The sequence below is a fragment of the Gouania willdenowi genome, chromosome 11, assembly GCF_900634775.1.
Source record: "Gouania willdenowi chromosome 11, fGouWil2.1, whole genome shotgun sequence".
NCBI lineage: Eukaryota > Metazoa > Chordata > Actinopteri > Blenniiformes > Gobiesocidae > Gouania > Gouania willdenowi.
In genome coordinates this window covers 12536151-12562973 of record NC_041054.1, presented here as the reverse complement: position 1 = coordinate 12562973, position 26823 = coordinate 12536151, and the positions used below count along the sequence as shown (strand labels likewise).

At 35.1% G+C, this 26823-nt stretch overlaps 1 protein-coding gene across 1 annotated transcript; it reads right to left on the bottom strand.

The window, feature by feature from the left end:
- Positions 1 to 145: 145 nt before the first annotated feature.
- Positions 146 to 25135, bottom strand: kat2b (K(lysine) acetyltransferase 2B). The gene is made up of 18 exons (XM_028461014.1): positions 24776 to 25135; positions 22448 to 22574; positions 22228 to 22373; positions 22054 to 22140; positions 20709 to 20890; positions 20446 to 20637; positions 18099 to 18202; positions 17869 to 17994; positions 16862 to 16998; positions 13753 to 13961; positions 12973 to 13099; positions 12764 to 12874; positions 10399 to 10542; positions 10204 to 10318; positions 10092 to 10122; positions 9935 to 9998; positions 9764 to 9848; positions 146 to 1380 (listed from the first exon to the last, which is right to left on the bottom strand). Exons 1-18 carry the CDS (start codon positions 24974 to 24976, stop codon positions 1187 to 1189), a joined length of 2382 nt encoding a protein of 793 aa, XP_028316815.1. The 5' UTR covers positions 24977 to 25135; the 3' UTR covers positions 146 to 1186.
- Between the last annotated feature and the right edge of the window lie 1688 nt (positions 25136 to 26823).

Here is a 26823-nt window from a genome sequence, read left to right as displayed (position 1 = left end):
CATTTGTTTCATGTATTATTACTGTTTTGTGTATTAGTGGTGTCATTTTTGCATAATAAATAAATGTCACAATTGGATTAAGCCTTTTAAAAAAACCAATAGGAATTAGGTGTTAGATGTATAAAAAAAAATTTGATAAACCTCAGACGGATTAACCTGCGATTTATTCAGTCTAGAAAATAGGCTAATGCTACCTTATTAATACTATTGTACAAAGAGCGTGAGATAAATGTTCCAGACATTTTACAAAATCTTATTTCTCAAAAGTTTGAAAAGTACAAACACCTTTTTTTTTTTCCCCCAAAACAGCAAAACTACAGTGTATTGCACAGTCTTTTCCATTATCTCCAAAGTATAAAGTATCAATCTCCATCTGCAGGACAAAAATAAGAAAGAATAAATTAAGACTTTGTCTTAAGCGCTAAGCGTCCTAAAATTACATAAATAAGAATAAACTCTAGGTCATTAAATTAGTCCTTAGTCAACAGTGTAATCTCTTGAATAACAAAATCTGCAGAAGATGCTCTCAATGATTTGAACTAATACTTGGAAAAATAAAAGTGCATTTTGATAGTCAAACTGCCTCAGGTGGCATGATGGAAAAGAAAATATGTTATGTACACATTTATAATATACAATGGGTATAAGTGCATTAAAATTGTACAATTTAGAATTATACCTCTAGTTTTGGCAGCCTGAACTCGTCACAGAGAAACACTTGAGCTCATTTACATCGTGCATACATGTGGGGAACCTCAAACTCCTCACAGCTAAAACGTAATGACATCACCCGCCGCAGATGAAGTTTGACCTCATCACATCTCTACCTGAGTCTGCTAGGAGGAGCCAGCAGTGTGGAAACAGGAGATGGAGAACAAGTCCAGAGGAAGGAGAATCTCCAGTCAGCTGCCAGCATACAATCAGCAAACCTTCTGCACCCTGATTGTACTCAGGAGTCCTTCCTCTCTTCTTCTAACCTCATGGCCGTCTGGGAGCCATGAGGGAACACAAAGATGCAAGAGTCCTCTTTGAAATCAGTTTTACTGTCTCTGAGGATTCACCAACTGATTCAGAATCACCATCAGTGAACAGTCACTTCCTCATCTTCACATTCCCCCCAACTCAACTTTGATCATTCTGCATTTCAGGAGCATCATGTCCTTAATGTGGAGAAACTAAATCTCATCTACTTCTCCATGAGGCCAGCTTCTTTGATCTTGGTGTAGAAGAACTTCTCTAGTAGATTGGCACACTTGTAGTACTCGCTTTCTGGAGGGTTGTATTCCCGACAGTTGGTGAAGATGCGCTGCATGTCTGCCATGAACAACTTGCGCGTCGTGTAGTACCGGCTCTTCAGACGCTCACTCATTGTCTTCAGGTCTGTGGAGGAAAATAGTAAAAAGGAAAAATATTTTATTATATTTTTGAATATAGTGAAGCAAAAAAAATTGGAGGAAAACATTCACAATTTAAAAGCAAAGGCATAGAAAAGGCTATAAAATTTGAAAAAAAAAATAGATTGTCACAAAAAATGACAGAAATCAAAAAATCGCCCAAAATCGGAGGTAAGGCTAGAGTAAGGCATTTTTTTTTTTTTCAAAAAAAAAAAAAATTGAGTTAAGAACATCATTAGATCGTAGACACTACTGCATATATAGTGCACATATTTAAAATGGGCTAAAAACACAGTAAAGCACAAAAAATGATAAAAAATCAACAAAAATCGGAGGTAAGGCATTTTTTTCAAAAATTTCAAGAAATAAAAATTGAGTTAAGACCATCATTAGACCCTAGAAACTACTGCAAATATTGTGCACAAATTTAAAATGGGCTAAAAACGCAGTAAGGGACACAAAATGACAAAAAAAAAAAAAAAATCGACGAAAATCGGAGGTAAGGCTATAGTAATGCATTTTTTCCAAAAAATCAAAAAATAAAAATTGAGTTAAGACCATCATTAGACTCTAAAAACGAATGCAAATATAGTGCACATATTTAAAATGGGCTAAAAATGCAGTAAGGCACACAAAATCACAAAAATAAAAAAATCGACGAAAATCAGAGGTAAGGCTACAGTAAGGCATTTTTTTCAAAAAATAAAAATTGAGTTAAGACCATCTTTAGACCCTAAAAACTACTGCAAATATAATGCACATACTAAAACAGGGCTAAGAAAGCAGTAAGGCACAAAAAATGACAAAAAACTAAAATCACCCAAAATCAAAAGTAAGGCTATAAGGCATTTTTTTTAAAAATTAAAAAACAAAAAAATTTGAGTTAGGACCATCTTTAGACCCTAAAAACTACTGCAAATATAATGCACATACTAAAACAGGGCTAAGAAAGCAGTAAGGCACAAAAAATGACAAAAATAAAAAAATCACCCAAAATCGGAGGTAAGGTAAGACATTTTTTTCAAAAATTTCAAAAAAAAAAAAATTGAGTTAAGACCATCATTAGACCCTAGAAACTACTGCAAAAATCATGCATATATTTAAAATGGGCTAAAAACGCAGTAAGGCACACAAAATCACAAAAATCAAAAAATCGACGAAAATCGGAGGTAAGGTTATAGTAAGGCATTTTTTTTCAAAAATTTCAAAAAAAAAAAAATTGAGTTAAGACCATCATTAAACCCTAGAAACTACTGCAAATATAGTGCACATATTTAAAATGGGCTAAAAACGCAGTAGGGCACACAAAATGACAAAAATTTAAAAAATCGCCCAAAATCGGAAGTAAGGTTATAGTAAGGCATTTTTTTCAAAAATTTCAAAAAAACAAAAATTGAGTTAAGACCATCATTAGACCCTAGAAACTACTGGAAAAATAGTGCACATATTTAAAATGGGCTAAAAACGCAGTAAGGCACAAAAAATGACAAAAATCAAAAAATCACCCAAAATCAGAGGTAAGGCTATAGTAAGGCATTTTTTTTCAAAAATTTCAAAAAATAAAAATTGAGTTAAGACCATCATTAAACCCTTGAAACTACTGCAAATATAGTGCACATATTTAAAATGGGCTAAAAACGCAGTAAGGCACACAAAATGACAAAAATTAAAAAAAATCGCCCAAAATCGGAAGTAAGGTTATAGTAAGGCATTTTTTTCAAAAATTTCAAAAAAATAAAAATTGAGTTAAGACCATCATTAAACCCTAGAAACTACTGCAAATATAGTGCACATATTTAAAATGGGCTAAAAACGCAGTAAGGCACACAAAATGACAAAAATTTAAAAAATCGCCCAAAATCGGAAGTAAGGTTATAGTAAGACATTTTTTTCAAAAATTTCAAAAAAAAAAAAACTGAGTTAAGACCATCATTAGACCCTAGAAACTACTTGAAAAATAGTGCACATCATTAAAATGGGCAAAAAACGCAATAAGGCACAAAAAATGACAAAAATCAAAAAATCACCCAAAGTCGGAGGTAAGGTTATAGTAAGGCATTTTTTTCAAAAATTTCAAAAAAATAAAAACTGAGTTAAGACCATCATTAGACCCTAGAAACTACTGGAAAAATTGTGCACATATTTAAAATGGGCAAAAAACGCAGTAAGCCACAAAAAATGACAAAAATCAAAAAATCACCCAAAATCGGAGGTAAGGCTATAGTAAGGCATTTTTTTTCAAAAATTTCAAAAAATAAAAATTGAGTTAAGACCATTATTAAACCCTAGAAACTACTGCAAATATAGTGCACACATTTAAAATGGGCTAAAAACGCAGTAAGGCACACAAAATGACAAAAATTTAAAAAATCGCCCAAAATCGGAAGTAAGGTTATAGTAAGGCATTTTTTTCAAAAATTTCAAAAAAAAAAAAATTGAGTTAAGACCATCATTAGACCCTAGAAACTACTGCAAAAATCATGCACATATTTAAAATGGGCTAAAAACGCAGTAAGGCACACAAAATCACAAAAATCAAAAAATCGACGAAAATCGGAGGTAAGGTTATAGTAAGGCATTTTTTTCAAAAATTTCAAAAAAAAAAAAATTGAGTTAAGACCATCATTAACCCAAGAAACTACTGCAAATATAGTGCACATATTTAAAATGGGCTAAAAACGCAGTAGGGCACACAAAATGACAAAAATTAAAAAAATCGCCCCAAAATCGGAAGTAAGGTTATAGTAAGGCATTTTTTTCAAAAATTTTGAAAAAAAAAATTGAGTTAGGACCATCATTCGACCCTAAAAACTACTGCAAAAATAATGCACATACTAAAAACAGGGCTAAGAAAGCAGTAAGGCACAAAAAATGACAAAAAACTAAAATCACCCAAAATCAAAAGTAAGGCTATAACAAGGCATTTTTTTTTTAAAAATTAAAAAAAAAAAAAATTGAGTTAGGACCATCATTAGACCCTAAAAACTACTGCAAATATAATGCACATATTAAAACAGGGCTAAGAAAGCAGTAAGGCACAAAAAATGACAAAAAACTAAAATCACCCAAAATCAAAAGTAAGGCTATAACAAGGCAATTTTTTTTCAAAAATTTTGAAAAAAAAAAATTGAGTTAGGACCATCATTAGACCCTAAAAACTACTGCAAATATAATGCACATACTTAAACAGGGCTAAGACAGCAGTAAGGCACAAAAAACTAAAATCACCCAAAATCAAAAGTAAGGCTATAACAAGGCATTTTTTTTTAAAAATTAAAAAAAAAAAAAAAAATTGAGTTAGGACCATCTTTAGACCCTAAAAACTACTGCAAATATAATGCACATATTAAAACAGGGCTAAGAAAGCAGTAAGGCACAAAAAATGACAAAAAACTAAAATCACCCAAAATCAAAAGTAAGGCTATAACAAGGCAATTTTTTTTCAAAAATTAAAAAAAAAAAAAAATTGAGTTAGGACCATCATTCGACCCTAAAAACTACTGCAAATATAATGCACATACTAAAACAGGGCTAAGAAAGCAGTAAGGCACACAAAATGACAAAAATAAAAAAATCACCCAAAATCGGAGGTAAGGTTATAGTAAGACATTTTTTTCAAAAATTTCAAAAAAAAAAAAATTGAGTTAAGACCATCATTAGACCCTAGAAACTACTGCAAAAATCATGCATATATTTAAAATGGGCTAAAAACGCAGTAAGGCACACAAAATCACAAAAATCAAAAAATCGACGAAAATCGGAGGTAAGGTTATATAGTAAGGCATTTTTTTCAAAAATTTCAAAAAAAAAAAAATTGAGTTAAGACCATCATTAAACCCTAGAAACTACTGCAAATATAGTGCACATATTTAAAATGGGCTAAAAACGCAGTAGGGCACACAAAATGACAAAAATTTAAAAAATCGCCCAAAATCGGAAGTAAGGTTATAGTAAGGCATTTTTTTCAAAAATTTCAAAAAAACAAAAATTGAGTTAAGACCATCATTAGACCCTAGAAACTACTGGAAAAATAGTGCACATCATTAAAATGGGCAAAAAACGCAATAAGGCACAAAAAATGACAAAAATCAAAAAATCACCCAAAGTCGGAGGTAAGGTTATTGTAAGGCATTTTTTTCAAAAATTTCAAAAAAATAAAAACTGAGTTAAGACCATCATTAGACCCTAGAAACTACTGGAAAAATTGTGCACATATTTAAAATGGGCAAAAAACGCAGTAAGCCACAAAAAATGACAAAAATCAAAAAATCACCCAAAATCGGAGGTAAGGTTATAGTAAGGCATTTTTTTCAAAAATTTCAAAAAAAAAAAAATTGAGTTAAGACCATCATTAGACCCTAGAAACTACTGCAAAAATCATGCACATATTTAAAATGGGCTAAAAACGCAGTAAGGCACACAAAATCACAAAAATCAAAAAATCGACGAAAATCGGAGGTAAGGTTATAGTAAGGCATTTTTTTCAAAAATTTCAAAAAAAAAAAAATTGAGTTAAGACCATCATTAAACCCAAGAAACTACTGCAAATATAGTGCACATATTTAAAATGGGCTAAAAACGCAGTAGGGCACACAAAATGACAAAAATTAAAAAAATCGCCCCAAAATCGGAAGTAAGGTTATAGTAAGGCATTTTTTTCAAAAATTTTGAAAAAAAAAAATTGAGTTAGGACCATCATTCGACCCTAAAAACTACTGCAAATATAATGCACATACTAAAACAGGGCTAAGAAAGCAGTAAGGCACAAAAAATGACAAAAAACTAAAATCACCCAAAATCAAAAGTAAGGCTATAACAAGGCATTTTTTTTTTAAAAATTAAAAAAAAAAAAAAAATTGAGTTAGGACCATCATTAGACCCTAAAAACTACTGCAAATATAATGCACATATTAAAACAGGGCTAAGAAAGCAGTAAGGCACAAAAAATGACAAAAAACTAAAATCACCCAAAATCAAAAGTAAGGCTATAACAAGGCAATTTTTTTTCAAAAATTTTGAAAAAAAAAAATTGAGTTAGGACCATCATTAGACCCTAAAAACTACTGCAAATATAATGCACATACTTAAACAGGGCTAAGACAGCAGTAAGGCACAAAAAACTAAAATCACCCAAAATCAAAAGTAAGGCTATAACAAGGCATTTTTTTTTAAAAATTAAAAAAAAAAAAAAAATTGAGTTAGGACCATCTTTAGACCCTAAAAACTACTGCAAATATAATGCACATATTAAAACAGGGCTAAGAAAGCAGTAAGGCACAAAAAATGACAAAAAACTAAAATCACCCAAAATCAAAAGTAAGGCTATAACAAGGCAATTTTTTTTCAAAAATTTTGAAAAAAAAAAAATTGAGTTAGGACCATCATTAGACCCTAAAAACTACTGCAAATATAATGCACATACTTAAACAGGGCTAAGACAGCAGTAAGGCACAAAAAATGACTAAAAACTAAATTAACCCAACATCAAAAGTAAGGCAAGACAAGGCAATTTTTTTTCAAAAATTTTGAAAAAAAAAAATTGAGTTAAGACCATCATTAGACCCTAAAAACTACTGCAAATATAATGCACATACTAAAACAGGGCTAAGAAAGCAGTAAGGCACAAAAAATGACAAAAAACTAAAATCACCCAAAATCAAAAGTATGGCTATAACAAGGCATTTTTTTTCAAAAATTAAAAAAAAAAAAAAATTGAGTTAGGACCATCATTCGACCCTAAAAACTACTGCAAATATAATGCACATACTAAAACAGGGCTAAGAAAGCAGTAAGGCACACAAAATGACAAAAATAAAAAAATCACCCAAAATCGGAGGTAAGGTTATAGTAAGGCATTTTTTTCAAAAATTTCAAAAAAAAAAAATTGAGTTAAGACCATCATTAGACCCTAGAAACTACTGCAAAAATAGTGCACATATTTAAAATGGGCTAAAAACGCAGTAAGGCACAAAAAATCACAAAAATCAAAAAATCGACGAAAATCGGAGGTAAGGTTATAGTAAGGCATTTTTTTTCAAAAATTTCAAAAAATAAAAATTGAGTTAAGACCATCATTAAACCCTTGAAACTACTGCAAATATAGTGCACATATTTAAAATGGGCTAAAAACGCAGTAAGGCACACAAAATGACAAAAATTAAAAAAAATCGCCCAAAATCGGAAGTAAGGTTATAGTAAGGCATTTTTTTCAAAAATTTCAAAAAAATCAAAATTGAGTTAAGACCATCATTAAACCCTAGAAACTACTGCAAATATAGTGCACATATTTAAAATGGGCTAAAAACGCAGTAAGGCACACAAAATGACAAAAATTTAAAAAATCGCCCAAAATCGGAAGTAAGGTTATAGTAAGGCATTTTTTTCAAAAATTTCAAAAAAAAAAAAATTGAGTTAAGACCATCATTAAACCCTAGAAACTACTGCAAATATAGTGCACATATTTAAAATGGGCTAAAAACGCAGTAGGGCACACAAAATGACAAAAATTTAAAAAATCGCCCAAAATCGGAAGTAAGGCTATAGTAAGGCATTTTTTTCAAAAATTTCAAAAATTAAAAATTGAGTTAAGACCATCATTACACCCTAAAAACTACTGCAAATATAGTGCACATACTTAATATGGGCTAAAAAAGCAGTAAGGCACACAAAATGACAAAAATCAAAAAATCGCCCAAAATCGAAGGTAAGGCTATAGTAAGGCATTTTTTTAAAAAATTTCAAAAAAATTAAAATTTAGTTAAGACCATCATTTTACCCTAGAAACTACTGCAAATATCATGCACATATTTAAAATGGGCTAAAAATGCAGTAAGGCACACAAAATGACAAAAATAAAAAAATCGACGAAAATCGGAGGTAAGGCTACAGTAAGGCATTTTTTTCAAAAATTTCAAAAAAAAAAAATTGAGTTAAGACCATCATTAAACCCTAGAAACAACTGCAAATATAGTGCACATATTTAAAATGGGCTAAAAACGTAGTAAGGCACAAAAAATGACAAAAATCAAAAAATCGCCCAAAATCGGAGGTAAGGTTATAGTAAGGCATTTTTTTCAAAAATTTCAAAAAATAAAAATTGAGTTAAGACCATCATTAGACCCTAAAAACTACTGCAAATATCGTGCACAAATTTTAAAAAGGCTAAAAACACAGTAAGGCACAAAAAATGACAAAAATCAAAAAATCGCCCAAAGTCGGAGGTAAGGCTATAGTAGGGCATAAAAATTGAAAAAAACTTTTTTTTTTCTGAGAAAAGGCTATCACAAGACCCTGAAAACTAGTCTAAGTGTGATGTGCACACTTAAACTGGGATAAAAATCCAGTACAGCATGAAAAATGAGAAAAAGTAAAAAATGACAAAAACCCCAAATCAGAGGCAGAAAATTGAAAAATTTTCGATTTTTTTTTCTGAGATAAGGCTATCACAAGACCCTAAAAACTAGTCTAAATATGATGTGCACATTTAAACTAAGGAATAATAAGAAGGAAAAAAGTGACTAACACCCAAAATCAGAGGAAAGGCTATAGTAAGGCATAAAACTTTAAAACTTGGCCACAAATTAGTATTTTTTGGCCATAAATTAAGTTTTCCTTTACCATGTCATGCCTGGAGCTCCGTAACCATAACTTGCCAGGTTGAGAATGACTTCCACTGTGAATGTACTGCCATCTAACGGCAAACATGATCTATTATTGATAGTGAATATGGCATTTACACTATTGTAAAGCCATTTCAACATAAAGATTAAACATGACACAGTCACGAAACAAGTGTTTTTGATTTAGTTTTAGTCGGAGTCTGTTGACTAAAATGCAACTTAGTTTCACTCCAAATTTAGTGATCAGGACTTTCAGTTAAAGTCTTGTTTTAGTCAACTAAATGACATTAGGATTTTAGTCGACTAAATCTGTTACAGAAATAATCAATTTCAATATACTGCATAAGAGTTTATGCATTTTTTACAGATTAAATTACCACTGATCAACCTGATATGGGATTATTGTTTGTAAATACACACAGACAGATTTGATGTGATCAATGTATAAGTGCACATGTGTTTTAATTGGATTTAGTCCCATGTGATGAAATTAAGGTTGAGTTTTTATTAGTTGAGGAAAATAGTTTTAGTTTACATGTATTTTTTGAATTAGCCATAGTCTTGTTTTTGTCACTTAAAAATCAGTAAGTCAACAAAATGAACACTGCATGGAACAGATGCTTCTATAATCTGATAATCCGTTCCGAAAACTAGACGGTACAGTTTGAGACATGAGAGGAACTTGTTTAACTGCTAACTGCTCAGTGTGCTCCTCTAAAACCTATTTCCTGTGGTCACAATCATACATACCCATAGGAAAGCGGATGACTTGGTAGTACCCGGGGGCCTCTGTTTTCTTCACAGGTTCCATGAAAGGCCAGGCGTTCTGGTGACTCTGGGATGAACAGAGCACACTGGAATGTGACACGTGTGTGTTTGTGTCAGAGGAATGTAGGCCTTACAAGTGTGTTTGGCTCCTACCTTCACATGTTGCAGGATGGTTTTCAGGGTGCTGTACAGTTGATCTGGATCCTTGAGTTCCTTCCTGAAAATAATGTTGAATTAAGAACATGTCAAATCGTCTTTCGCCTTAAATAGGTGTTGACTTGTAACATATCAACAATGTGTGTGCACTCACCCCTTCGCCACAGGCTTCCAGCCAGTTTCACCTGTTGATTTAACACAAAGTCACACACATTACACTAAACCCACCCACACAAACAGAAACGTGACAACCTGAGGTAACTTACGTATACCAGGAATGCTCTCAATGGGAATCTGCCTGACACCGTCCTTAAAACAGGAGAGCCCCGGATAAACCTTTCGGATCTGCGCCTGCTTCCTCTCTATTAGCTTCTTAATAATCTGAGGTGAACAGATGAGGATAAAACAGTGAGAAGTCACTAAATGGAGAATATTTCATTAAAAAAAAAACTTAAACATACCTCCTTCTGCTTCTTGATGATGACAGAGAACTCTGTATACGGGATGCTAGGATTAAGTTCACAGCCCATGAGCGTGGCTCCTTCATAGTCCTTGATGTAGCCAACGTATTTGGCTTTAGGGACCTTGATATCTTTTGAAAAACCCTGAAAAAGAACTGATATGCATGTTTTCCTGCAACAAAGCAAATACTAGGAAAATCCACACGCTCACAAACAAATGTCTATATTATTTTGGGACTTTTAAGAAACATTTCCTACATATATTTTATATATAAGATATTAGACCACTGTTAATCATCTTAGTTTAGCTCTACTGATGATGTGTTGTTGTATTACTGACTTCATTTTTTTAAAGCAGCCAAATATATTTTCAACCTGTCGAGTGATTCAACTTGTGTTTGATTTGTTTAAAGTTTTGCTGAACAAAGAAATATTGACTGATAGCTGTGATGCTAACGCTACATGCTAAATCCCATTCATTTATGCTAGCTTGGGCAAAAAGAACAGTGAGCTGTCGAAAGCAACATGCAAGTCTTAAACGTTGTGCTTCTCCCTGTGTCTCACACAGGTTTCATCAACGCAATTCATCTAAAGACTGTTAGCTTAAGACAACTTAAAGGGCCCATGTTACGCTAAATTAACTTTTATGTGCTTTAAACATGATAAAAGTGCTATTAGGGCTTCATACACATGCCTAAAGTGTTTTTTTCATTGATTCCGTCAATCGTTAGTTAGAAGGTGATTTTCTCCTTTCTTACTGCAGGGTGAGCCCCAACACCTCACTCCAATTTGATGAAGCATTTCCGCTTTGATGACGAATTTGACGTGACACTGAACTGGAGAAGCCGCGCCTCCAGGAAGCTCTCTGCCGTGATTGACATGTAAACAGACACGCCCACAAAGGTGAGCATTTCAGCGTCCTTCGCGCAGTGCTATGTATGTATTTTCTACAGTCTATGTATGCACCGGCGAACGCCCCGCCCACACGCTCTGTCTCGTGTTTTTAAAGCAGCATGAGCTCGGCTATGAAGTGGGTGGGAGGAGGGCGGGTCGTCCACTGGCCCTACGTCACCGTATGCATAAGTAGGACGCAAATCAGCCTGTTTGTGTGAAGTTGCTCAAAACGTGACTCAGGAAAACAGGCGAGTTTGGGAAAATAAACCTCAAATACTATGTTTTTGGGGTTCTTAAAACAAATGAAGATGGGTGAATTATAGCATGAGATTATTCCCTCCTCTAGTAAAGAACCCCGGTTTAAAAGTCGCTAAATTTGGCTCCACAACTCAGAACTATCTAGAACCATAATGGTAATAGGTAATGTTTATTGGCTATGGTACGACAGCGTATTTCTTTTAGAATAAAAGAAATCTGGGCACTACGAGATTAAAGTGGTAATATTTCGAAAAAAAAGTTGTAGTTTTATGAGAATAAAGTTGTATCTTAATAACATTGTACTTTTATGAGACGATTAAAGTCACATTATTTCAAGATTAAAGTGAGATTAGAGTCGTAATATTTTGAAATTAAAATTGTAATATTTTGAAATTAAAATTGTAATATTTTGAGATTAGAGACATAATATTTTGAGATTAGAGAAGTAATACTTTGAGATTAGAGTCGTAAAATTTTGAAATTAAAATTGTAATATTTTGAGATTAGAGTCATAATATTTTGAGATTAAAGTTGTAATATTCTGAGATTAAAGTTGTAATATTTTGAGATTAGAGTCATAATATTTTGAGATTTAAATTGTAATATTTTGAGATTAGAGATGTAATATTTTGAGATTAGAGACAAAATATTTTGAGAATACAGTCATAATATTTTGAGATTAAAGAAGTAATATTTTGAGATTAGAGTCATAATATTTTGAGATTTAAATTGTGATATTTTGAGATTAGAGTGGTAATGTTTTGAGATGAAGTCATAATTTTTATGAGAGTAACATTGAAATACAAACAGGATCTTGTCTGCTTCTCTTTAGTGAGATTATATTTCGCTTTAGGTTTCACACATGGCAAAATACTGAGCATTTATGCCCATCATCACCACACTGTTATCAGTTTCAGCACTTTAAAGCAATTTTTCAGACGTTTGCGTTCGTTCCGACTAAAAAACAGACTGATTTGGAGCAAATAGCTTTTTTTGTGGAGGAGGAACTGTTTGGAAGTGGTCAATTTAAGGACTATCGGTGCTGCAAGTTTATTTAAGATCATTTTTAAATAAAACTACAACTTTATTCTCGAATTATTACGACTTTAATCTGGTAGTGCTCAGATTTCTTTCTAACTTTTTAATCCAAATTGAACAGTGAAATATTCCCCCCCCCCCCCGATATAAAACATCTGTGCAGTGACCTGTTTACCTGTTTCTTGAAATAACCAATTGCATATTCGTCAGCATAAGTGAGGAAGTTGAGGATTTCGTGCTTTATGTGATATTCCTTGAGATGGTTCATCAAATGTGTTCCATAACCCTGAAACAACCCAGATAAAGAATGATAAGAATGGCCATCTGGAGCGCGTTTGACACACACTGAGAAGGGAGACAAGCGGGGGGGGGGGGGTGTTTCACCTTCACTTGTTCGTTGGAGGTGACAGCACAAAAGACAATCTCTGTAAATCCTTGTGATGGAAACATCCGGAAACAGATCCCTCCGATCACACGGCCGTCCTTGATGAGAGACAGGGTTTTATGCTTCCTGTCAGGAAAAGAAAAAGAAACACATTGGTTGACGTGAACGTCGAGCAGGGTTGGGGTCAATTATAGTCGAAATTGCGGTAATTGACAATCAATTACAATTATGGCGTAATTATAATTGCTATTTTAAAAAATCTGTTGCTGTTAATTATAATTTCACAGAAAACTGGGGAACCATGTTACAGTTCTATGTACAGTTCTACACATATGTAGTTAACAATTATTAATACATGTTTCATATCACCACCAAAAATATTAAAACCTATATTTTCATTCACCAAGCAGCCTAATAATCAATAAATAGAAAAGAATATTAGTTTTTAATGTATTTTACAGCTGATTTAGGGTTAGAAAGCGAACACAAGAGGAAGCTTTGATTAGGTTATTTATTACAGGCTCAGTAATAAGTAAGTAATTGTAATGTAAGTAAGTAATTGTAATGAATTATAATTTAACTTTAGGCATTGAGAACATTATTGTAATTGACTTTCTGAGGATAAAAAACAACTGAAATTTAATTGTGATTGGAAATAATGCTGGTAACTGTTATCATAATTGAATTGTAATTGAACATGAGTAATTGAAAACGTAATTGTAACTGAAAAATGTAATTGACCCTGATGTTGAGTGAGAAAAAGCCACAGTTTGACTCACGGATCAAAGACCAGGCGTGTGATGTACTCCTTGGGCATACGGGGAAGCTGGTGGGAGAACACATTCTGAAGTCCAACGAGCCACATCAGGATCCGCTTGTTGGGTTTCTGATTTAGTGAGTTTCCAATGACGTGAAATTCAATCACCCCCCTGCGCTCCTCCAGGCGGGCCGCCTCGTCTCGTGCAGAGTGAGCTGACAGCAGACTGGTCTGCACAGGAGGGAGCAAAGAAATAATGAGGATCACCTTGTTTCCATCAACGCTGTCAGAAGACACAAGGGGACAAAGAGCTGGATGTACTGTCCAAAAAGGGAATTATGGCTCACCATATGGCCATTAGAGCCGTCCTTGCAGAGACACCACATACAACATGACCTTGTTTAAAGACACACATACTTTGATATTTCCCCGACTAGAAATCCAAGGGTCAAATAAAATGTTTTACAGGAAACAGGAAACAGATTCTGACGATGCATTTTCATTTTGACAGATGTTTGTTTCCTTTTAAAAATAATAATGATCTTTTTGTCAGAAGACTAAATCTAATACTGACTAAGAGATGATGAAGGGCAATGTTTTCTGACACTGTGAGCTACTTCATAGTAGGGCTGCCATATTAAGACAGGCTTGAAGCACAAGCATCCACTATTGAATCAATCCTTTTTCTGCACAAGAACATGGATTATCCTTATATTTGATATGTGGATTATCTAAATAGATCAACTGCTGTCTCTGGTGCCACGGTGCACACTGCGCACCTTTGTTTCCCCGTGCGCTGACCTGATGTTGACGTCAACAGTTTATTGAAGGCTTACCACTGAAACAAATGTAAATATGTCATTTGTATGAGGAAAAAATAGGGTTTTAATTGTGGGTTTCAGGTCTGGCACGGATATAAATACCTCATGTCTGTCGGACCTGTCGGTTTTGCTTTTGCTTTGTCGGGTTCTGATCAAAGCTTGAATAAGGTTCATATCATAAATGGTTTGTGTCTAAAAGCAAATCGGCACCGCAAAACGCCAAAACAAAACATTTGTCTCTCTTTTTCTTTCTCCTCGTCCTCCTCTGCACCTGCTCATTCATTTTAGGCAGTGGCTATCCATACGGTCGCCGTATCAATGTTAGCAACATTCTATCCATACGCAGCGCCCCTATTTGGCCAGTTTAGGTCACGTGATAGGTCAGTCATTGGTCAGTTTAGGTTGCTTGACTAAGACTAATCCTAACCCTAAGACGCTACGTACGTGTTCTTTCGGTAACCGTACCAATAGCACCAGGAGTTGTCCATACGACAACCGTACAAATAGACACTTTCTTCATTTTATGTTTTTTTTTCTTTGGTCAATTACTGCCATAATCTTGGTCGACCAACCATTTCCTTGGTTGACTACAGCCCTACTTCATAAGTACTGAATCGTCTGAATGGCTGCCAGATAGAAAAGCACAGTTTCACTTTGTAAGATAATAAGGAAGGCCAGCAGTAACTTAAAAAGGAAAGAAATGTTTCAACATGCAACACTTTATTTTTCCTAATTCATGCAATTGTTTAATTTTCATTACAAATCATCATCTTCCTATTTCACCAGCAACTAACAAACAACTTTTAGCTAATTTTCTTTTTTTCTTTTTTTTTTTACATCTGTTTCAATTACTCTACTAAGTATATTATCTTTGCAAGTTTGAATCCTGGAAAATAAATGAAGTTTCAGATGAAGCTCATTGGTGACTAGAGCTCCTGAGGGTCCATCACATGGTCCATGCGAGCGACCTGGTCCAATAAAATCTATAATGTAAAAATGACCAGTAGCTCCTCAAGTTTTAATCATGGGACTTTATCAAATGAACCTACACTGGATCAAATGTTGTTTTGTTTCAATAATTTTTTTTATCAGATTAATACATACTGTTGGCACGATAGATAATCAATCAAAGATCATTTGCTTAAAGAAGAAAACATGTAAAATGTTGAAATTGATGCTGAAAAATTTGTTTTGATCTCCACTTTAAACACTTTAAACACTTTAAACACTCCGTTTATTGACGTTTTTGAACAAGTTTGGGACATTGGCATTGTCGGACGTGGAGGCCTGTATACGGATGAATAGAAGTGTTCTTACTTTGTTCTTACCGTGATTTCAGTTCACATCAGATGTTATTAAAGATCTACGCACTTTGGTTTGATCAGGATTCTTAATGTCAAACTAAAGTGGAGCTTTGAAAGTGAAAAAGATCATTTTTATATACAGTATGTACAGGGCAAAAAATGACTTTGGCGAATAACATTGTAGTTCGTAGCCATTTTGGCTGGTGAAGAATGAAACAAATACCACTGCGTCTGTTTGAATCGACAGGCTGAAGAAACGATGTCGCAACATTGTTGCCAGATTGGGCTGTTTTCCGCCGAGAAATTTGAGGCTTTTTGAGTGTGTTTAGATTTTAAAATGTAATGTATATCTGGCAACACTGCTGGTTGTCCTAATCCTACATTTCCCATTAACACTATGTCGTGACAAGTCATACAACAATTGGTTACGTTAGCGTGACTGTTTTGGTTCGTTATCGGACTAGTCAGACGGAATAATGATGTCAAAAAAACAAACAAACGTGGAGATATTTATTGGGTGTTGAAAAACCTAAACTGCAAAAAAGGAGCCGACACAGGGGAAAATGAAGATAAAAGAAGTTAGTAGTTGATTCTTTCTAACTTCATACAGTGTTCCAGGGATCCAATTATCATCTGAGTTAAGTTTGTTTATTAAGTTATGAGAATATACTTTATAAAATATTTACTTCTCCGACACACCCAAAGTTCCATATTGCACCTTTTAGGCATTGTTACAACATTTTTTTTTTAAATAAATGTTTATATTTTTACCATTTGAATGTATTTCTGCAAATCAACTAAATTACAAACTATTAAAAAAAACAAAAAAACAAAAAAAAACAAACATGAACGCTTAAATCTATTCTGTGACACTCATAAGGAAAAAAAATTTAGCTGGTGGAAAATGTGGTTGGCTAGTAACTTCTCTACTAGCCATGCTGGCTGGTGATCTAAAAAGTTAATTTAAAGCCCTGGGTATATGTAAAAAGAGGACATAGATGCTTACCTCTGGAATAGCAGCTGGATCAGTGATTGTTGCCATAACCTCATTGACGAGATCCATTGGGATGTCCCCAACAACACGGGGTCGCTTGTTTTCTTCATGGTGAAGAGGCTCGGACGCTTTACGCTTCTCACCGACAACTGGAACAAACACAGGATGATCAGCACCTGAGAATGAACTAATGAATGCTTTTAAAAAATCACTGAGGTCCCTCCCTCTTCAATAAGTGATGGTAGCAGTTACCCATGTTCAATTACAATCCAATTATGATTACAGTGACCAGGATTTTTTTCCTGATTGCAATTAAATTACAATATTTTTTTTAATCTTCAAAAAGCCAATTACAATTACATTATTAATGCCTAAAGTTCAATTACAATTAATAACAATTATTGAGCCTTTAATAAATAACCTAATGAAAGTTCACCTTCCTGTTGTGTTAGCTTTCTGTTAGCACCTTAATCAGCAGTAAACACAGTAAACACAAATATCTATCAACTAATTTCTCCCGTATCTATTGGTGACCTAATTAAGCTTCCTAATCAATTAAAATATAGTTTTTAATATTTTTGATGTGGGCGTCTGTATACCCCCGATTTCATTTTTTTTTTTTTTTAAATGGTGAAATGTGGGAAAGCTTGATATGAAACATATTTGAATAATTTTAGCTGCATATATGTAGAACTGTACATAGAACTGTAACATGGTTCCCCAGTTTTGCCTTAAATTATAATTGACAAAGTTTTAAAAATAATTTTCATGGCAACTACAATTACAAAGTGAATGATCTGAACTCAATTCCAATTTAATTACGATGACGACAGCAAGAGAAACAGATTTTTCAAATTACAATTAAAATCACGCCATAATTGTAATTAATTATCAATCACGCAATTCCATTTACAATTTACCCTAGCCCTGTCTAAAAGTGTGTTAGACTTCAAACAGTCACATGGATTCTGATTGTTGACAGTCAGACGTTACATTAGATAACTTCATGTCTGCGTTACCAGGGTTTGGCTCCAACACTGAAGCTGTTTTCCTTGCTGGACTGACACTGCCACAGTTGGTAGAGTCCACAGACACTGGACTGGTGCTGTAGTACAGCTGTCGGGCCACAGGGGGAGCACTCACAACTGTAAAAGCAAAAATCACATTGTTGCTCTTTAGGCTGGCTTAAGATCAGAGGGTGTGTCTGTGTGTGTACGTGTGTGTAGAGACACAGGAGGGTGCGTGTTACCTGTGTGAATAGGAATCTGCCCTCCTGTAGCTCCTGCCAAGAATTCTTGGCTCCAGATTGGAGAGCTGTTACTGTAAACCTCCTCCTCCAGCATAGACAGGAACCTAAGCACAAACAAACAAACAAATAAATACAAACCTGCTGATAATTCTACCTACTCATGAGTAAGTAGAAGGGTATTGATATATCATACTCAAGTAGAAGTACTGTTACTTCATTGAAAATGTACTCAAGTACAAGTAAGTCATACATAAAACACTCCAGTACAAGTAAAAAGCAGCTCCATTAAACAGCACTCAAAGTAAAATTTACTAGTTATTTTCACGCCCACATTTATTTTTGGTAATAAATCTTGCCACGGTTCCCTTGCATACAGTAAACATCTCATTTATAAACTTGCACAATTGAAATTTCATTTATTTTCCACAAAGGCATCTGCATGAAATAAAAGTTTTGGCAAAATTCTTCTTCTTTTTTTTTTTTTAAATAAAATAACATCAATTAATTCAATTCAAAATTAAAAAAAAAAAAAGATCAGGCTCTAAGTATAGTTACATTTATTAACTCTGAAACTGAGAAAATAACATACATTCAATCCTGTTTTGTTGCCATGCGTTACGTTTAATCTGATTGGTCGGCTATGGTGTGATGCATTTGATTGTTGTCTGGTTATTTCATTTTTTGAAGTTTCACAATGTCCGTTGATCATTTTAAAACAAAAAATAATACTTTACTTCATGACGTTTGGGTGTAGGAATGTAATGAATTACTTTACTTCTTTTAAAAAGTACAGAAGTACAAGTGAAATTAAGGATTTAGAAATGTACTCAAAAAAAGTACGAGTACCCATAAAAGCAACTCCATTACAGTAACACGAGTACTTGTAATCAGTTATTTTCACCTCTGCTCATGGCTCGGTTTATGTTTACTCATAGGTTTATCAGAGGGGTATTTCATCAAACCCAGCTCAGGGTTAAGTCCAGGTTTAACCTCAGAGTCCGGCTCCGTTAAACCGGGTTCTAACTGGAACGGCGGTTTTATCAAAGAGAAAACACCTTAGTTACCATAGTAACACAGTCTGTGGATCAAACGTGCTTCTGACCAGGTTTAAGCAGCAGGCTTGGCTTAAGCTACAGATGCACTCTCATTATAAAAGAAGTCATTAAGTGATGCTTTAAAACACTCAATAAAGATCTACAAAGGAAAAAGGAGTCAAAAAGACTTCTGTATACTTTTTTTTCTAAATACCGCTTTAATACGGTATTTTAAAAGGAAATTAATCAGAATATCATGGTAAATGTTTATATATGATTTTAAATTAAAATGACGATAGAATCATTGTTACTTGTTTAATGTGTACCGTATTTTTAATTAGATGATCACAGTCTATGTTTTTAAACCATCAGTATAATTTGTCTATATAAGGATACGTGCGTGTGCATTGCCTCCTTTTATCGTACGGTACAAATGTCCATTTATTGATCGGAGATTAATAATGAGAAAGCTTTGAATACAGAGGGAGGGGCTGTTCAGGGTCAGTCACAGGGCAGAGTAAAGGCTCCCCAATGACTAAAATACACTATCGCTTTTCAGGTTGTTTGAGCAGTGCACGCTACGCAGTGCTCACCTGCACCTGAAGCGTCTGTAGTGTTGGGCACGTGACATCCAGCAGCGCACACAGCACTGCTGAGATGCTCCCTCTGTTCATTTAACGTTTAGTGCTGAGTTCAACAAACCATTCATCAAACACTCACAAGTCTCATAAATTACATATTATTTAACTGTGAGTTACAGCATCTCTTTTATTAAACACTGACAGGTGTTAAAAACTTATCAAACTCAAACGATCAGTGTGTGATCACATGCTTCAGTTGTTTTCTGTGATAAATTGACTAAAAAAAACACCATGTTTAACTTTACTACTTTTAAAATATTCAAACCTCAGAAACTTTTTTTTTTTTTTTTAACGTGTCCGTCCTTTATTTTCACTGCTCAGTAGCAGATGACGTCACATCCTGTTGGTCTCAGAATTGGTTTCTATTGGCTGCTTATTCATCGTAAAAGCTGCAGCGCATGTGCCCTCACTCTCTAATCATTAAACCTGCGATCGATCTTGTGGGTCTTATGAAGACGTGCACTTAAGCTAAACACGGTCAGCTGGCTTGGCTCAGCTGGGGAGCTCCAAGCTGAGAGAAGTTTGATGGACTGGGAAAAGCCAGCATGGTCACAGACGGCTTAGCTGAAGCAGGTTTAAACCGTAGGCCTGGCTCTACTAAGAACACTTCGATTAAATGCCCCCCCCCCCCGGTTGTTTCTACAGGTGTTGTGATTGTTTGTGCTCCCTTACTTTGGAAAGTGGGTGAGAATGAGGGTGCGTTTTTCAGGAGGAAGTTTGTCCTTCTCCTGTCTGGCCTGCTCCAGCAGCTGCTTCCTCATCACGGTAAACACAGAGCGTAACAGCGTCCGGCCGTAGATCTGAGTGGTTTCGTAGCGTGGCAGGCTGTCACAGAACTGAGGCACGTTGCAGTAGCAGAGCCATCTGTAACAAACAGCACAGGAATTGCTTTAGTTGAAGGACAAAAAAAAAGTTTTTGTTGTGTGTGCTGCTACCTAGTGTAGTTGGCTTTATAACCGGCTGCGTCATCGTTGGGCACCCGTTGGCGTCTCTGTGAGGGCGTTTCCAGCTGCCAGTAGTTGATCTGGTTGAGAAACATCTTAGCCAGCTCCATGATGGTCTGACGCTCCTTGGATGGCAGGTGGCTGAACTTGTATTGAACAAAATTGTTCACTCCCTGTACGCGGAACACATTGAATTTTTTTCATAATATGTTAAGGTTTCGTTTATTCAGACAACTTTTTTCTTTCTGGAAATTCGATCTCTGACATGTTTTCGACTGCCAACTGTAAGTCTTCCTTAGAGGTGATTGCTTTGATGTATCTCTACGGGTATGGAGGGAGATTTGTCTCTATTGTTCAATCGGAAAAAAAATTAAAAATCACCTCAATCAAAAAAAAGTTTACTTAATGAAAAGTAAATATTTTCAATCAACGAAAAAAGTGTTCAAACGCATTTTTTGAGGATCAATTGTTTTTATGCGTTCAAACACTTTTTTTCTTTAATTGAAAATATATTATTTCGATTGAAATGTTTTCTTTGAATGAAATGTTTTAAATTTTTTTATTGAATAATAAAGACACAAATGTACTACCCGCAATATGGCTCAAATACAAAAAAAGATTATTTCAAACTAAAAAATTTTTCTATATAAAAAAACCTTTTCAATAAAAAACAAAAAAACCAGTGTTAAAATGCAATTACTTGGGTCTCAATTTTTTTTTTGGTATTTGAACACTTTCTTTCTTTGATTGAAAATGTTTATTTTTGATTGTAAATGTTTTTTTGATTGAAAAAAGGTTTTTTGATTGAAAAAAGGTTTTTTGATTGAAAAAAGGTTTTTTGATTGAAAAAAGGTTTTTTGATTGAAGCTATTTTATTTTTAATTGAAAAATAAAGAGGCAAATCTACCAAATACGAGTTATTTCATAAGAAAAGCATCAAAGCATCTACTGACGGCTTTTGTGTGTCCTCATGAGTTTTTTCCTGCTGCCTGATGGTCTTTGGGGAAGAGAATTCCAGGTGTGGGAGAAAAAAAATGTTAAAAGCTCCGCTTCCTGATCTCGATGGCTTCTTAGATCCAGCGTTTGTGTTTGTTTGAAAGCATGAAAACATATGAAAGCCATCAGTAGATGCTTTGATGCTTTTCTTATGAAAAAACTTGTAGGGACTCATCAAAACAATCACCTCTGAGGAAGACTGATACTTGGCAGTCGAAACATGTCAGGAGATAAATTTTCCTGAAAAAATGTTGTCTGAATAAACAAAACCATAACATATTACTCCATTGAAAACACAAGAAAGTATTTGAAGTAATGTTCATTAACGATAAAGATGTACCTGCTCGATGCTGGGCTTTTCAAATGGGGGGCTCTCCTGTGCTTCTAACATTGGTTTGCCCATCTGTAGGATGGATTTCCTCAGCAACTGAAGAGTCAAAGAAAACAATAAGGGAATGTGATGCATGTTAAAAAGCTGCCTGTGCAGCCGATTGTGAAAAGGCAAAAGAGTTACTTTGAATAGTGAAAAGTAGACTTGTTTAGTGTCTGCATCCTCCTCCTTGTGAACACACGTGTAAAGATACTCCACATCCAGCACGATCCCCAGAAGTCTGTTCATTTCCTCCTCCGACACGTTTTCTAGATGGGTCACGTGATCACCTGGGAAACAAAGCCATCTAAACAGTGCATCCTATAACTGTAACGTAGCTTTTTCTGTTGCCATGCTTACGTACCCAGTGTGTGGGAGCAGCTCCGACAGGGCTCCTGCAGGTTGACTGTGTTGGACTGATGGTCAGTTTGAGGGGGGGTAGGGGGCGGGTTCTGACTTTTCCAGCCGTTGCACTTACAGGCTCCCTCCGCCTGTAAAGAACACAGTGGACATTAGTGTGAGCAGAAAGAGTGGATAAAAACACTAACTTTCCTCATTTTTCACTTGTGTGCATGTTTTCCTTTGATGTTGGTTAAGACGAGTTTCTAGTTCCAGTGAGATTCATTTCGTCTTCTTTTTTAATAGTATGTTAAGTTGAAACAAGGTTTTTCAGGAAATTTTTATCGCCTGACATGTTTCGATTGTCAACTGCAAGTCTTCGTCACAGGAGTTCTGCTGATCGCCTTTGATGGTTCCTTTGAAGGTTCACTTGACTTCCATGTAATAGTTTCAGCGAGATTCATTTTGTCTTCTTTTTGAACAGTATATTAAGTTGAGGTTTTGTTTATTCAGACAAGGTATTTCAGTAAATTCTTTATCTCCTGACATGTTTCGACTGTCAACTGCCAGTCTTTGTCAGAGGAGTTCTGCTGATCGCCTTTGATGATGAGAACTGAACAGAAATTTCCTGAAAATCCTTGTCTGAATAAACACAACCTCAACTTAATAAGACAAATTTAAATTTTTTTAAACTCATATTCTATATACAGCAGGTGAAATATGACCCAAAGGTAATAGATTGAATTTACTTTTGCAAAAAAACTGTAATGCATCAGTTTGCCCTGAATTTACATTTCTTGTCAGTTTTGTTCAGTTATAAGGTCTGTTTCCTTAACCTCGATCCCTGAGAATGTTTAAATGACAATTTGTCAAGTCTTTTGTGCACAAAAGCACCAAAATAATGTTGGTTTCAAAACTGGCATGACGTCAGTAAATATAAGATCCTTTTCTTAATTTCACTTTCAAGTGTCAAAAATATTCACTTTTATTCACTTGATACAAATTGTTGCCCAAACTCTGGGAATAGAAACATGTAACAACGAAAAGAATAAATTCATTTAACTATTCTGTACAACATACTTTTAATCACACAAACATTATGGCCTTTATTGTAAATAGTATCTTGGTCAGTCATGTTTTTTGACATGTTGCACCTTGTCAGTCTTCCTCAGAGGCATCTAATGATTGTTTTGATGTATCCCTACAAGTTATTTTTCTCTTGTAAAGGGACAGCACATGTGAGTGAGTTCTGCAGTGTGGCCTGTTTAGGGGAAGGTCTGAGTTAAGATGTACTTAGCAATCCACTTAATTGTGCTTTTCATGTTGTTCTGAAAAGTAACGAAAGCAACGACTCCTTAGACAAGTATTTTAATACAAAAATAAGCTATAAAAATGTGTATATCAATATAGGAGATATTGTCATTTTCTTTTATGTAGCCAAAATGGAAAACTATCAATATATCGCCCAGCTCTACCTGACAGTAATGTACTGTTACAAAGTAATACCTTGTTTATACTTCAAGTGAAAAGCATTTATTGTAACTAGTTTGTTTGTTAGACCTAACTGCATCATCATGTACAGTAGCACTTCCCCGAATAAGAGAATGTATTCACAAACAAATTCCCAACTAAGCATGAATGTTTTCCAGGAAACATAATCCTGGTGTTATTCCCTAATAACGACCACAGTAGTAATAACTCAATCAGGCCGGCCCCTCGGGTTATTGGAGATTTGTACAGACAAGTCTGTAGAAACTAAATGTTTGAGGGTGTTTTTTTTTTATTATTAGGAGCTGCAGAATAGCGCATGCGCAGAAAGCATCGACAAGCTCCGCCTCTCGGCAGCTGTCACCCTGTCAAAACAAAGACCCCTGATCAGCCGCTGCATGAACCCAGTGTTAGTGGCACACACACACACACACACACACACACACACACACACACACACACACACACACACACACACACACACACACACACGCACACACAGTGAGATAACCAAGCACCAAAGCTAGTGTTTACCTCCACCCACCCCCACCGTGTCAGAAAGACCAGAAAACACCAAAGCTGTGCCTGTCAGTGCTGCAGCTGGACACACACACACACACACACACACACACACACACACACACACACACACAGGTAATAACTGTGCTATATATGCTGTCTTATTGATCAGTGCATGTCACATTAAAACAATGAAGTGCGCCAATGGCTTCTGCGCTTTGCATTTTTTTTTTTTTTTTTTGGAAACTATTACAACCAAAGCCCAGGAAAAGGCGGTTCTACCACTAAAGAGCCCGAAAAGCTGGTCCCATGTTTGAAAAGCGTGCATTGTGCAGAGGCAGCATACTTTGCAGGAGGAGTACACTCCGAGTTTTTCCAGTTTCTTGGGCCGAGGAGATGAGCGGAGTTGCGCCTTCTTTACTGCGATACGTGCGGATCCTCCAGCAGCGCCGGAGCCCTCCGCCCCTCCGGCTCCGGGAGCGGCCGGAACCAAACCCGCGGCTCCGATGGCCGGTGAACCCTGCTGGATCCCAGCGCTGTCGGCCATGATCCACACCGAAAGCCGAAGGGACCAACCGGGCCGGGGGATTTTCGCTCTGCCGCCCGCTCTAGCCCCGCAGCAGCAGCAGCAGCAGCAGCAGCGGAGGATCAGACATGGCGCTCATCCTTATTATTTTCAGTTTGTCGGTGCAGGCTCGTTTTCCTCCGCTAGGGGGCGTAGGAGGGATGAGTTAGTTATGTTAGGCCTGGGCCAGGCCTGCTAGGGAGAGGTCACCAAATTCAAGCATTTTCAGCAACATTTCAAGGTCACGCATGGAAATCCGTTTTAACATTTAATCAATAGGGATTACTAGTGCCAATTTTAGTTTTTTACTAGTGGGAATTACATGTTGAAATGTTAATTTTCTATATCATTTTTGACATGTTACAAATATATTTTCACGTGTAGTAATTACATTTTGACGAGTTAAAACGTATTTACAGATATCATAGATTTGGAGGTAGATTTGTGTCTTTATTATTAATTCAAAAATATATATATTTTCAATCAAAAAAAAACCTCAATCAAAGAAAAAAAGTGTTCAAATGCAATTATTTGGGTCTCAAATATTTTTCGCATTTGAACACTTTTTCTTTTCTTTGATGGAAAATATTAATTTTGATTAAAGTAAACTTTTTTTAATTAAAGTGATATATTTTTGATTGAATATTAAAGACACAAATCTGCCTCCATAATATCAGTAATTATTTTTTCCACATGTAAGAATACCAATTATAGATACACTACCGGTCAAAAGTTTTAGAACACCACACTTTTTCCAGGTTTTTTTACTTAAAATTATTCAGTTTATTGTGGCATTGCACTCTGAAATGAAAGCATAGAACAAATAAGCAATTTGAGTTGAAAAAGAAACAATGGACTCCATGAACAATACTGTTCGCCTGATGCTCATGAGGGTCTGGTACCACAGTGTGTTCCAACACTGCTTTTATGCAGACAGAGGGGGTTGGAATTAACCAAGAAATGTTGGAACACCTGTAGGAATTAGTAGCACCAGCTTTCAAGGGTGATTCAACCTTTATTGCTGCAGAACTTTGTATAATTCTGAAATATACATTATTTTTCAGTTTTGGGTAACCAAACTTTTTTTTTTAACCTCATGCTGTTCACTATTTACCTCCATTTCAAGCTATTTATTGGACTTGCACGACGTTAATTGCAATAAATAACTGGAAAAATTAGGGAGTTCTAAAACCTTTGATCGGCAGTATCTCCAATTACATTTCCACATGTTAAAAAGCAATTGTCACTAGTGAAAATGTATTTTCTCATTTTATACATCAACAATTGCATTCTGGACATGTGGGACAACAATTATGGTTGGTTGTGTTCCACATCTGTGCACACACCGATGGAAGTGTTGCAGTCAATTTAACAGTGGTGAAAGTAATTGATTAAAAAATATTCACGTTACTGTAATTGAGTTGCTTTTATGGGTACTTTTGAGTATTTTTCTAAATCAGTAATTTGAGTAGTTTTCAAAAGAAGTGAAATAACTTGGTACATTTCTACACCCAACCGACAGCAGCCATGTTGAAAGTCTCATTTCAATCTGAGCCTGATTCGCAGAGATATTTAAGGAACACACAGACAGACGGACATTCCTTGCTTTATAGATAGATTCACTGGGGAAGTTGGTCGCATTATCAGGAAGTATAGTGAACCAAGGATTAAGGCATTATAAATTGCAAAATAACAATAATAAATTATAGTTGCTGCACAGCAATGGTTGAGGCCATACAACAGTATAGGCAAAACAGCAGCTGTCAGTGTTTAAAGGCAGATTTTAAACAGCTGGCAACAATTCAGATGTAAAGACAAAGATTTGAAAA

Bases quoted from the DNA above. Each gene is read 5' to 3' on its own strand.
- kat2b (XM_028461014.1), bottom strand. From the start codon at position 24,976: ATGGCCGACAGCGCTGGGATCCAGCAGGGTTCACCGGCCATCGGAGCC. The intron at 17,995-18,098 runs GTAACACGCACC...TTGCTTTTACAG, and splicing joins GCAGATTCCTATTCACACAG to TTGTGAGTGCTCCCCCTGTG. The intron at 1,381-9,763 runs GTATGTATGATT...TTTCCTCCACAG, and splicing joins AGTCATCCGCTTTCCTATGG to ACCTGAAGACAATGAGTGAG.